Here is a 14,556-nt window from a genome sequence, read left to right as displayed (position 1 = left end):
TTCTAAGCCAAAAGTAAGTTACAATAATGTAGAATCTCTGAAAGCCAGGTTAGAACTGCTAGGTGAATTTGGGGTATTTCTGAACATTTCCCATAATGGCATTTTCACATGTATAAAACTGATACATTTCCTGAAGAAATTAAACATACTAGTTTAAACTTAGCAAATTTTGAATCTATATTCCAAGTCATCCCCTCGCCACACAAAAAACCAAAACTCAGTTTTGAAGAGGTGCCTTTCTACAAAGCCAAGATAAGATGGAACATATTTTGATATAACATTCTCAGCTTGCCTATAATCAATGAAGTTGGTAAAACAAAAGAAATGTGTGGTATATTACAAAAATGGTAGAAGCAGAGAAATGCATGTCGCTTTGTTTGAATAGTCTATCCAACACCGTAACATTACTCGGTGCAGGAAAACTCGTTCAGAATGAGGTTTCAGAAAGTTTAACACCAAATTCATTTAGTAATGGCCATTAGTAATCCCTCAAAAGTCACCATTTCTAGGTCTTCAAATTAAGTTTTATTACATAAACTATTTATGTCATTCTAAAAGTTTATCACCAGAAAAGTGAAAGGTAAAATTAACGAAAGGCACTATTTAAGAGCTAATGGAAAAGGCAGTGCAGAAAAGAATTAAGCAGAACATTAACTACCAATTTACTTCAAACTTATCCTTATATATGTCTCTCCATCATTTCTGTTACATGCTTTCATGTATCTTAAATATGGATACAAGATATAGGAACCACTGGAAATACAAATGAGCCAACCAAAACCCACCTGAACAGCAGGTCTAAATTTGTAGAAATCAGATTTGAAACTACTTGCCCATAGTCCTATTTCTGTTGAGCATAACTGTGTAGACTGAAAAGTGGAGTAGGGGGAGAATGGACAAAATAGTGAAATTATTGGGGGGTAGAGGGATTCTTTCTTAACTATAAAAATGTTCCCTCTACTCCCATCCTAAATTAATCATAGGAGCTACTGTATCTCTCTCAGGTATGTTTTACTGCCTCAGATAATTATTTTAGAGCCTTAATGTTTTCTTCCTCTGGGGGGGGGGGGGAGTGTAGTGGTGGGGGTGGTGTTTTATTCTCTCTTTAAATGCATAAATACTTATATTAAAACCACTAATTGGGAATAACTGTTAAAATGGGCAGTGATTCTGTCAATTCCCCCATTCTACTTAAACGAAACCAAACAAAATCCTACCTTAGCAACAGCATATAAATATAACAATTCAACTGACTGTGAAATTATAAATGTTTGGGATATTCAGTACACTTTTTGAAACAGAAATTAGAGTGGCTGTGTGGAGGTGGGGGAATTCCCTGATGTAAACTCTAACGGGGGTGCTAACACCAAGACCCAGCACATACAGGTACAGTGCCTAATGAGAGTATATTGTAGCCCTTCTCACAGCTTTCGTAGCATCTTGTGTTATGTTCTAGAGAAACATAATGCACAATGTGGTGGTGGCTTTAACTGACAGAAGAATTCCCAAAAGATTTCTTCTAGTCACGGTTGTAAACATAAAGGTGTACACACAGATTTGGAGATTAAACCCTCCAGCATTATATTACTGTTAATTATTTAACCTTTTTAAAAAATTTTTGTAGATTCCATGTCTTTTTTAAGCCTGAAAAGATTTAACATTTTACACAATAATGGAAAAAGCCTAGTCTTTTGGACTCTATGACTGTGCACATAAATGACATGAAGCTACAGTTCTGATTGGGAAGGGCCAGTGGCCAAGCACCTGTTTTCCTTTCTTTGTGAAACAGTGATCTCTAGACGGAACTCACAAACCTAAATTAATTAAACCCAGCTCTAACTAATGGCTAACATGATTTTTAAGATTCTTTCCAAATTTCCATTGCCTGTACAACTGGATTAATACTGAACACCATGGTAGTAAAACACATTTTACCTTTAAATTTTCATTTTGGTAACTGAACATCATCTACTACCAAATTAAGACGTATAATTATAAAGAAAGAAACAGAGCCAGGAATGTGTTTGCAGGTCCACAGTTGCAGTAATGGGGAGAATATAAACACTAGGGTTTTTCCTATCTACAGCTAGTTCCACGTTCTCTCGGCACAGTCATCTTTTACAGAGTAGTAATTTTTAAATGGGAAGCAATAGTAAGAACAAAATGTCGTTTAGAACTCCAACACTCTTCTTGGTGCTTTTCTTGCCCACGCATGCCAGCAAGTCAGGACCCTCTTCATGGCTTCACCATGACTCTTCCCAGTAAGGTGCATTTCTGCACTTGCACTGAAACCTATGACTACACGGTAGCATCTCGTGTTATGTTCTAGAGAAACATAATGCACAATGTGGTGGTGGCTTTAACTGACAGAAGAATTCTCCAAAGATTTCTTCTAGTCACGGTTGTGAACATAAAGGTGTACACACAGATTTGAAGATTAAGCCCTCTAGCATTATATTACTGTTCATTATTTTAGTATATTTATTCAAACCTAGAGTGACAAGAAATGTCACCTATGGTCATACTTAGGATTTGATAAATAAGATGACAATGGTATTCTAGAAGGAAAGACCAAAGGAGATATCAAACTTCAAGAATACTTGGGGATCAATTCACCTAAAAACAATGCCCTGTATTCTCCACTGTTCAAAAGGCTTGTAGACAATCCATTGTCTTCCATTTCAACTAGTTGCATGGTCCACTGTGAAGGAGTGAGAAAAGAGCTGTGTGCTTGTTCTTGGCCTGTAAAGATTTCATCATGGAAGATTAATACTGATGCTGCTGCTGCCTGTCACTGGTTGTTTCTCTTTGCAGGTGCCAATATCGGTCAGAGAACAGGATTTCAGTGGCAGAGTTGTTGCTATACTGTTATCTCTTCAGAACGAAGGCACAAGGAGAGATGAATGCCACATCGCAAGGAGCAAAGGAGAGAGAGAGAAAGAAATGGTGTCAGGTGGCATGTTGGATGCGATTTTTGTTTTAGTAGAGATTGAGATGACTGCAAACTGTTTAGCTGATTCCTTCGGTCTGCAAAGACACATTTGTGTTGGGTGCTGATGATTCTTGACTAATCCTGTTTCAATTACAAATTGGTTATGTTTTTCCAGAAAACTTCTGGCACTTACATGCAGGGCTTACAAATCTCTCTCTCTCATGTACACCCACCAAAACACATAGAGTAAAGCCAACCCCTACTACACTATTCAACAATATTCCATCCTGAGATGTCAAATCTCCTACATGCATTTTCTCCAACTAACCAAAGTTTAAAATCTAGATGATGACAAAACTGGAAAATAAAGAGCAACACATACCACATGCTGTTCACATCACAAATCCGAACAAATGGCAGTGGCAAGGCATAGTTATTGGGCCTAATAACTTTCAAGTTCTTACTTCCTCATTTTGGGGTTTTATGATTGGTAATTTGTAGAGAATCTATGACAAGGAAGATGGTTTTTTAGGAATAAAAAAACTTATTTGTGTTAATTTATTAATAATCCTTGGAAAGCACGTCCACGTAGTTTCTTGAATTCCAGAATAATGTTCTGAAATAGACAAATAACAACCTAGAAGAACTCCTCAAATCACAAAGACAAACTGCTTTCCCATAACTGGAATTTATTAAAGACTGGAATTAAGACAGAATCAATCATATAAGCTAACTGGTATATGGTTTGTTAGTTTCCTTAAATCCACAGACTCCAGATGAGGCACAGGATCAAGAGAATAGTCAGTAGCTTTGCCTTAAAGGAACAACTTTCGAAAGATAGGAAATTACTCCCATTAGAACTATAAGCTTTTAATAAGTGATAATTGGAAAAACGTGTACATAATTACTAGTAGCACAAAAGTTATTTTTTAAAACAGTTTTAGGAATGCCCTGGTCGGTGTGCTCAATGGTTAGAGCGTTGGCCCATGCCCCAGAGGGTTGCTGGTTTCAGGGCACGTACCTGGGGTGCAGGTTCATTCCTGGGTTCTAGTCAGGGCATGCAGGAGGCAACCAATCAATATGTCTCTTTCACATCAATGTTTCTCTCTCTCTCTCTCCCTCTCCCTCCCTCCCTTCCACTCTCTATAAAAATCAATGGAAAAAATATCCTTGGGCGAGAATTAACAACAACAAAAAAGTTTTAGGAGTAATTTGTGTGGTCTCCATATATATATGTATATTTTTAAAAAATATATCTTTATTGATTTCAGAGAGAGGAAGGGAGAGGGAGAGAGACAGACAGAAACATCAATGATGAGAGAGAGTCACTGATCGAGCCTGCAACCTGGGCATGTGCCCTGACCGGAAATCGAACCCCGATCGCCTAGATCCTAGATCCGACGCTCAACTGCTGAGCCAGGCCCGGCCGGGCTCCATATATTTTATTAGATCAGTTTTTTCTGTTCTGTAAATCCTTAAGCTATATAAAAGGTAAAATTATGTCAGGATATGTAAACTTTTTACCAAAAAATAAATTAATTTAAAAAGAAAAAAGGTGTTTTTCTGTTGACCTTTAAAAATAAACTTAGAATGAAAATATACCAGTTAATAATAAAACATTCTAGCTGATACAACAATCACTAATAGAATACCCAAGGAAAGTAATATGTGAGAGAAAAAGAGTGTATGTGTTTGTGAAAAACCTAACTGCTCTCCGTTATCTGCAATGAAAATGAAACAGCATGTTTCTAGAAGGAAAAAAAAGCAAACATCCCCACTAGTCTAGGAGAGATGAGAAGAAAGCTAAAGTGAATTAATTCTTCTGAATATAAAGAATAACTTGCTGTCCATCTACAACAAAAAGAAGGTGGGGATAAAGCCTGTGGGTATCGCCACTGGAACAGGAGAAGAGACTCAAGGGAAAAGGGAGGCTTTGCTGGTTGCTACTTACATCAGCTTAGACAAAGCAAATACAGATCTTGGCATTCAAAGAGTTAACATTTATGGTCACTCTAGGATGGTTAAAACTTCAAAGTCCATAAATGTGATATGTAATTTTCCTGAAATGGGAACTTGAATCATGCCTGTGTCAGGCAGAGTGTGAAAATAAGTCCCTTGTGAATGAGTGAGCAATGATTTCATAAACTGACAATAACCAACAATAAATAAGTTTAGATTTACCATTTGGTGGTAACCAGAGCTATCTATTTATTTTAGCCATAGACTTACTTTCGGAGGTTTCTGCTTAACACTCCATTATTCTATCACACTAACAGCTTTGAATTTATATTTCAAAATGTGAACTAAACTTTATGACTTATTCAATGACAAATACATTTTCATATTTCAGTTTACTTATTCAATTATTATTATCTTTATGATATACAATGCACATCATAAATTATTCATTTCAAGACAAGGTCCTTCTAGTCTCGTATGTCCAAATGGCACAAGCTTCCTCAAAGGAGGTTTTCTCCTTCTGTGCCAACAAATTTAATCCAATAATTTTGCTTTAACTTTAAGAGTGTTTATTAAAGGGAGAGAGTTAAAGCAAGAGCTACCCTGGCTAATGTGAGTATGCTGGGCTCCAAATCTGAACCCTAAACTGACATTGCTCAAGTTAATTCCCGTACATGGACACCAAATATTCACAGATCAGATCCAGCCTATGGTAGAAGCTATATAGTTACAAGTTGAGGTACAGTTAATGTCAGCTTAATAAACCCAGGAGCATAGGAAACTGATAAGACAGAGGTGATAACATTTTTCTTAAGCCAAGCTTGTTCTCTCTGTTAAATGTGTACCATCAACTTCTTTTTTAGAAAACAGAATGACCTATTTTAATGACCCATTTTTCAGCTGTGGTTTAGAATGCCAGATAACTTATTTTTAAAATGTGTAACTTAATGCTTATTATTTTTTAATTATGCAACTCAAAAATTAATACTCAGTGGTAAGCAGGGCATTTTTACTTGCCTTTTAAGGTGACACTACCTATTCAATTTTGTTTCTTTGTACTATTAGCAATTTTCTTTATAATGGATTCAATGTTTCTCACCCAAAATAGTCTCTCAGAAGAAAATGTAAGAATTCAAGACATGAGTGTATGTTTCAGCATTAGTAGTTCATTCAATCTCCCAAAATATTCCACGACGGATGTCAAAGAAAAGTAATGTTGTAAATTGGTTAAGAAGATGATCAAGTTAGAAATCTAGAACTACTCAGTAAATTTGATTAAAGCTGGGGGGGGGGGGACAGGAAAAAAATTATGAAGGGGACAATTATTATAAAGAAAGAGTATATAAGAAAATGGAGAAGTCAAATACTGGGAAAGAGTAACATGAAAGTTAGAAGAAAGGTGTAATATTCTACAACAGTTTACAACTGTTTATGGAACATCTGGACACACCTCACTTTAGAAAACAGAAGTACTTCAAAGAAACCGAATATTTTAAAAGTACCAGGAAAGCTTTAAAAATCAACCAACCATCACCCAACCAAAACCAAAACCAAACCCTCCTCTGAAGCCTTTAAAAAGTGAGATATTCTTCCTAATACAAAGTGATTCCTAATTTAACTGTTTCATAATTTCAGATTTTATATAATAGGTTTTTATAAAATAAGATGTAAAATCTCATCATTAGAAAGAATAAAGTTTACCATTATATATGAACCCCCCCCCTTCCCCCCGGTAAAGTTCTTAAGTATATACTTAACGTCCCATTACCATGAAAGGCTGGTCAGAAAATAATGGATAAATCTTTACATGGGACATCAACCGTAGGTCTCTGTGAATTCATTCTCAAAAAGGCTTAGGTGGGCACTCAAATACTTGTACTCATGCTGTACTACAAAATCCCCTCTTCCTTTTATAGTCCCATTACAACTCCATCTGTTACAGAGAATAGACTGAAGTTGTCTATTGTATCTCCAAAAGCAGGAGAAATAGTCAATAACTACAACAGAAGAGAACAGAAGAACTAAAGAACAAAACAAAAACTCAGAATAAATTTACTGTTCAAGTAGTTTAGGTGGGGACTTTTCTGAGCAGAAGCATAGTAAAAGAACACTAATGCAAATTATCTACATATACATACGCAAGCTCTATTTATAACCTTTTTATGTTCTCTGTAATTAAATGGCAGGGGTCTGAAGCATGCTGATAGTATTGCAAAAACAAAATAGCATAGTGTGATAGTAGCTGCCACCAGAATGGGTTTCTCTGCCCTACCTCACCCTGCCCTAGGGAGACAACTTCAGACATACTATCTTCAATTAGCTCACTAACTCAATTTCAGCTATTATCCAGCCTATTAAAAAACTTTCAGTAACCCACCATGGCTGGGTGTCTCAGTGGGTTGGAGCATTGTCCCATACACCAAAAGGTTGCGGGTTTGATTCCCAGTCAGGGCACATACCCAGGTTTCGGGTTCCATCCCCAGTTGAGGAGAGAATGGGAGGCAAACTGATCAATGTTTCTCTCTCTAAAATCAATTAAAAAAAACATATCCTCAGGGAAGGATTAAAAAACAAAAACAAAAAGCCCCTCAGTAATCTGACAAGCAGAAAACGTAATTAAAAAACTGGGTCAAAGAAAAAGAATTTTACTTCTGTCAGTAAAATTGAGGGGGAAAATCTACTCTATTAATGTTTTTTTGAAATGGTTTGAACTAAAAATAACTGTAAAAACAATGAATTGATTAGAATGTTAGAATTTATGTACAAGTACAAAGCTATACATTATAAAATTTTCTATAATAACACATAGCAACATTTTTCTAAATTATATCACTTTATATTATTACTGATGACTTTTCTAAATTTGCCAATGTAACTATTTTAATTGAAGCATTTAATCAAGTATTCCACAGCTTAAAAGTTAAGCCAAGGAAACAATCTTAATTAATTAATTAATGTTATTAATTTATAATATTTCAATTTATTATAAAATGGAGAGAAACAATATGGAATTCTACATTGCATCTTAAAAGTGAAGTGTTTTTTTTTTAAAAAACAACAACAAAGGTATTTAAACAGAGTAATGTTAAGACACTGGGGTCTGGCCAGGAATCACTACGTCACTACAGGGACAGTATATCAATGTTTGTAAGTTGACACAAGGCAATGGAATATTATTTTAATATACTCGACATATGCAAATTTAATGCTGCTTTTTTTTTTGGTCTTAAAGTTTTTAATTTGGAGACTTTTTCTCTTAAGTTTTTATTTCTTCAATGAGAGACTTATAACACAACTCTCCACAACCTCTGGTAACAAACAAAATCCAACATATGCTTCACATACCTTTTTGAGATGTCCTAGTCTAAGTTTGAAAATTTCTTCCTGTTCGTGATATTCTGCCAAAGTCAACCTGTCAAAAATAAAATTGGTTCTAGATATTAAGAATAATACTTATTATTTCTTATTAACAACCAGCTATGTAAAAGTAAAATTAATCCAATGGAAATAACAAAATATTGACAACTTTCAGTCCAAAATATATAAGGCAAATGTCCTTTAAAATACTCTTCAGAGTACATATAGATGGAACAATGAACTAATATATATGTGGAATCTAATAAACCAAGTAAACAAACAGACAAAATATAAACAGACTCACAGATACAGAACAGACTGATAGCTGTCAGAGGGGAAAGGCTTGGGGTGCTGGGTGAAAAAGGTGAAGGGATTTAAGGAAAAAACCACAGCTCATAGACACAACACTATGGCGATTACCAGAGGGAAAGTGGGGTGGGAGGAAGAAGAGGGTAAAGAGGGAATAAATGGTGATGGAAGGAGACTTGATTTGGGATGGTGAACACACAATATACAGATGATGTATTATAGAATTGTACACCTGAAATCTATATAATTTCATTAACCAATGTCACCCCAATAAATCCAATAAATTTTTTTTAAAAAAATGATTTCCAAAGTGTTGAAGGTAAAGTTTCTTTTTTTTTTTTTTTTTTAAATTAAAATGTGAGATGAGAGAGATAAATTAAGGGAGGAAATATTCAACAACAAGGAATCAAGACTTAATGGCTTAAGAAATTCTCATCCTATCTAGAATATGAAATACACTAAAATTGAGGTTCACTGTCAGAAAAGTTGCTCTTAAAAAAAGTAAAAAAGGAAGAAAAAAGGACTGTGTAGCTGGACACCTTTTGCTAATACCCCAAAGAGGCCAGAATATTCAGTCACATAAGTAGTCTTTAGTAAGATGAAGAATAGTGTGACTCATAGATCCCCTCAGTCTTTTCAGAAGAACCCAAAAATATCGAAAGGATTATTTGGAACTCTGGAAGATCCCCTTGTCTAATGGGATGAATGCTTATTTCATACAAGGGAAATCTATAAGATTCTTAAGAACTTTATACAGCAGAAAACACTACCAGCTTGGATTTAAAGGACAGAGAATATAAAATGAAAGTCTGTCACCTGTCCCCCACCAAATTCTACAAACAAGAAACAGGCTGATAAAGCCACTCAGCTACAAATACATGATAACCTTCATGGGAGACTCTGTGGACAAAACCCTGGGTCCAGAAGGCAGAGCCTCAAGCCACAAAAAATTATTAGCAGACCTTGAAACCAAATAGAGTTTGAGTTTGTCTGATGGATTTGAAGCTGCTTGGGATCAGTGACTCCTTTATTTTGCTGTTTGAACTGGAAACAGTTATCCCATGTCTATCCTCATCACTGTATTTTGGAAAAAGGTTAGCTTGTTTCTTGAGGTTCACAGAATAAGAGGAATTGTGTCTCAAGGCTAATTATACAGAGACTCACCCATACCAGATTTAGACAATGGGATTTAGACCGTCTGAGCTGAAGAGATTTTAGATAAGACTTTGGATACTGTATTTTGGGTGAGGTTTTGAGTCTGTTGGGATAGGATGAATATATTTTGCATGTGGGAAGGATGTGAATCTTGGGTCAGAGGGCAGACTATGGTAGGCAGAATAATGGCTTCCCAAAGATGCTATGTCCCAATCTTTGGAACTTGTGAATGTTACCTTACTGACAAAGGATTAAATGGGATTAAAGGCTGCCAATCAGCTGACCTTGAAATAAGATGATTATCCTGGATAATACAGCTATGAGTAAACAAAGCAAAAAACAAAATTTTATCTGAAGGAAACGGGGGGGGGGGGGGGGGGGGGGGGGGGGAAGCAAAAAAAAAGCACAGAAGCGGTAACATCTGAACTTGGTTAAAGAAAAGCAGAAGGAAGCCAGTAAGAAGAAACAGCAGATATAGGGCCACAGTAACCCAAGAACATAGCAAATAGATGCAGAGATGCAAGCAAATAGAAAAATGAATACATACTGCGGACTAAGGAAGTTATCTACTCCAGATTTTTTGCTAAGAGTTTTAACCAAAGATCAGTGTTAAGTATTATCTAATGTTTCTTATTTTGGCATCTGTTAAGATGACCATATAATCTTTCCCTTTATGTGGAAAATTACTTTAGTATTTCTAATGTTAAATCAACCTTGCATACCTAAAACAAATCAGGAGATCAAGACCAAATCAACTTGGTCTTGACAGATTATCATTTTTATAAGATATATTTTATTTTAAACATATATATGTATTTTGATATATCTTTATTGATTTCAGAGAGAGGAAGGGAGAGGAAGCGAGAGAAACATCAATGATGAGAGGGAGTCGTTGATCGGCTGCCTCCTGCACGCCCCCTACTGGGTATCGAGCCTGAAACCCAGGCATGTGCCCTAATCAGGAACTGAACCTTGATCTCCTGGATCCTAGGTCGATGCTCAATTGCTGAGCCACGCCCGGGTGGGCAATATATATTTTAGGTTGCTAATTATTTAAGGCTTTTGCATTTTTGTGAGATTAACTACTAATGTTCCTTCCTTGTACAGACTTTGTTGATTTTGATACCAAGATTTTGTTGGCTTCATAAAATAAACTGGAAATATTTCTGCCTTAGATGTTCTTCAAAAAAGTTTTTAAAAGACTGACACTATTTCTTCCTTAAATGGTTGGTAGGCTACATAGATGAAGTCATCTGTATCTGTTGTCTTTGATCAAAGATTTTAATGAGAGATTCAATTTCTTTAATAGTTACAGAACTATTTGGATTTTATTTTTTCTAATGTCAACTTTGTTAAGTTGTATTTTTCTAGAAATTTATTCATTTCACAAAAATTTCAAATTTAAGCCATTTATAATTCAGGGTTGGCAAAAGTCGGTTTATAGTTGTGAGTACATAAAACGCAATTTATTCTTGTATTATTAATTATTGTACTGTTTTCCATATGAAGAATTGTAAACCTACTTTTGCCCACCTTGTATTTTTTCATTTAAATATCTGTAGACTCTGTAGTAATATTCCTTTTTTCGTTTCTGATTATGGTTGTTTTCTTTTTTTCAGTTTCATTAGTGTTGGGGTTTTTTTAAACACACATTCCTTTTTTGAGATTGATTGTTTCTCTGTATTGAATGTTTGCTTACTGTATCATGAATTACTGTTCTTATGTTTTCCCTCTTCCTTCTTTGGCTAATTCTGCTGCTCACCTCCTAACTTAATGAAATAGGTGTTTAGTGTATAAAGTTTTAGTTTTTCTTCTTTTCCTATAAGTGTATACAAGGCTATAAATATCTCTTTAGATACTGTTTCAGATTTATCTCACAAATTTTGCTATGCAGCACTCTATCATTCATCTAAAAATATTTTCTTATTTCCATCTAGACTTTTCCACAATTCTTTTTGTTACTGACTTCTAGTCTAATTCCACTGTAGTCACAGAACATATTCTATATGATTCTAATCCTTTAAGTTTCACCCATGAGTCTACCAAATATTTAAGGACAAAATAATCCATCTTACACAAACTCTTGGAATCCTTTGAAATTTTGTGACCTGACATGGTCGATTTTTAGAAAAATATATATATATATTTTTTAAATATAAAATATATATATATTTTAAAAATATATATATTCCACAGATGTTAGGGGATGTGTCGATTAGGTTAAGTTTACTAATCCTAATCCCTGTGAAATTTTCTAGACCCATATTGTTTGTTGTTTGTATCAGATCTACATGTTCTACTACTAAGAAATATATGTGTTGAAATCTCCCATTACAATTTGTGGATCTGTCAATATCTCCTTAAAGCACTATCAATTTTTAATTTATCTTAAAGCCATGATATTATGTGCATACAAATTTAGAATTATTACATGTTCCTGGTGATTTGAACCTTTCATAGCTATGAAATAACCACTTTATTTCTCATGAACATATAGATAAAATGAAAACAACTTAAAATATATTTAACATGAAGTCAAAATCTTTTTTTTTCTTCTTAAATCCTCAACAGGATTTTTTTAAAAATTGATTTTAGGCCTAGCCGGCAAGGCTCAGCAGGTGAGCAATGAATGACCTATGATCCAGGTGACTGCAGCTTGATTTCAGGTCAGGGCACATGCCCAGGTTGCAGGCTCGATCCCCAGTGTAGGAAGTGCAGGAGGCAGCCAATCACTGCCTCTCTCGTCATTGATGTTTCTTCCCTCCCTCTCCCTCCCTCTCTCTGAAATCAATAAAGACATATTTTAAAAAAGAAAGAAATAAAAAAATATTAAAAAAAATACTGATTTTAGCCCTAGCCAGTTTGGCTCAGTGGTTAGAGTGTCAGCCTGCGGACTGAAGGGTCCCGGGTTCGACTCCAGCCAAGGGCACCGACCTCAGTTGCAGGCTTGATCCCTGGCCCCAGATGGGTTGTGTACGGAAGGCAACCAATTGATGTGTCTCTCTCACGTCGATGTTTCTCTCTTTTTCTCTCTCTCCATTCTACTCTCTCTGAAAAGCAATGGAGAAATATCCTCAGGTGAGGATTTAAAAAAAAACGAAATTAAAAAACAAAAACAAAACTGATTTGAGAGAGAGGAAGGGGGAGAGAGACAGAGGAACACTGATATGAAAGAGAAACACTGGGTTGCCTCCTGTATGCATCCAGCAGGGATAGCACCTGTAGCCCTTTCGGTGTGTGGGAGGACATTCCAACCAACAGAGCCACCCGGCCAGGGCTAAAGTCCAAACCACAATTAAAATATATTCATAATGTACAATTAATGCAAGGATCACTTAGACATTATCTGTAGGTAATATTAGCTATGTGAACTATATAATAAAAGTGTTTGTGACTAAAATTAGAAACAACTACCTTAAAAACTTGACTGAATGTTGCTGAGAGCTAAAAATTTGTTAAGAACAGTAACGATGCGCAAGCGCTTTCCATGCGTCACCACATACATCCTTCAGCTCCATGATGTACATGCGGAAACAGGCTCTGAGAGGTCAAACAGCTTACCAAAATACCCTGACAAAGGCAAGGTTGGACTCCACATCTGTCTGAGCACAGGGCGTGAAGTTCTAGCCACTACATAGCAGTAACTTCATTTTCTATGTTAATTTCTTCATAGAAAAATAATTAAAGATTCATGATCTCTACTCTAATTATACTAGATATTCTGCACACACGGCAAAGCCTACCTCCCACCAAACAATGATTCAAAAGGAGTGTTTAGAAGACAGTTGCAGAGTATGGCTGCTAAAATCAAACTATAATAAACATGAATCAAAGTGCTTTTGTGGCTTTCCCCCTATTTAAATCTGCATCTGCATAAGGATGTAATCAAACTGCCGTGTAGTATCACCTCATTTGCCACCCCAAGAACACAAAGCAGCATAACTTCAGGGTTAGTCCTTAGTCAACATACACAATAAAATGGGATGGAAATGAGACAGGTCTATGATTATTAAACTATAGTTACAGCTGTTAGCATCTTGGAAGCAAGCAGGAAGCTAAACACCTGTAACTAGAAAAATGGTCTGTTGAGTAAGAGAAAATGAAAATCAAATGCCTATGTATTGTAATTTAGTATTTACCTACCATTTTTCATATGCCAGGAGCTGTGCTAGATAGTAAGAATACATATAAAGATAAAATAGTGAGATAATTGGCTGTATTGTTGCCAACATAGGCAGGAATGTACAAAAGGCTATGGGCACCTCACTTGAGGGGGGGTGAAACTAGGAAGAAAAAAGGTTAGAGGACTTTCTATTGAAATTGGTATCTGAGCCAAATTTTCAAGGATGAATAGGAAATGAGGGGAAGAAAGGCAAGGAACAAGATGTACAAAGGCACAGAAAGCTAGTCCATTTAGAAAACTGAAAGAGTTTAATATCGGATACATAGGGCATAAGGATAGAGAGAAATAAGGAGGCCTGTAAAGGGTCTTCGAGAGAGTGAATTTTATCCGGATGGCTAGTGAAGGGAACATAAAAGTTACATGATGAGACACATAAGAAAACTAATCGAGGCTAGAGGTCAGAAGGTGCCAGATCAAAAGTACTTTATAAACTATCTTAAGACTTTGATGCTATCATTTAAGCAAGTTAGGGTTCTAAGGACAGAACAAAAGGATCATAATTTTATTTGGGGGAAAATGACTCTGTCTACAACGTAATACAAAGATGAAGAAACCAACAGAAGAGGTCCCTGACAGCAGGGAGTGGGGTTCAAAGCAGAGGTAAAACATCTTTCAAGAAAGGAGAAAAAGAACATATCCATATAAAACAACAAACAGGGTG

General features: G+C 35.7%; 1 protein-coding gene across 1 annotated transcript in view; it reads right to left on the bottom strand.

The window, feature by feature from the left end:
* TLK1 (tousled like kinase 1) overlaps positions 1 to 14,556 on the bottom strand; it is a 118,742-nt gene that overhangs the window by 19,403 nt on the left and 84,783 nt on the right. Inside the window, exon 12 of the mRNA XM_081143360.1 lies at positions 8,237 to 8,303. Within this exon, the coding sequence (XP_080999486.1) occupies positions 8,237 to 8,303 (67 nt within the window). The remainder of the gene's footprint in view (positions 1 to 8,236; positions 8,304 to 14,556) is intronic.

The sequence above is a fragment of the Miniopterus schreibersii genome (assembly GCF_964146895.1).
Source record: "Miniopterus schreibersii genome assembly, chromosome: 7".
NCBI classification, from domain to species: domain Eukaryota; kingdom Metazoa; phylum Chordata; class Mammalia; order Chiroptera; family Miniopteridae; genus Miniopterus; species Miniopterus schreibersii.
The sequence above is the reverse complement of the archived record's forward strand: the minus strand, read 5'-3'. Positions and strand labels throughout refer to the sequence as shown.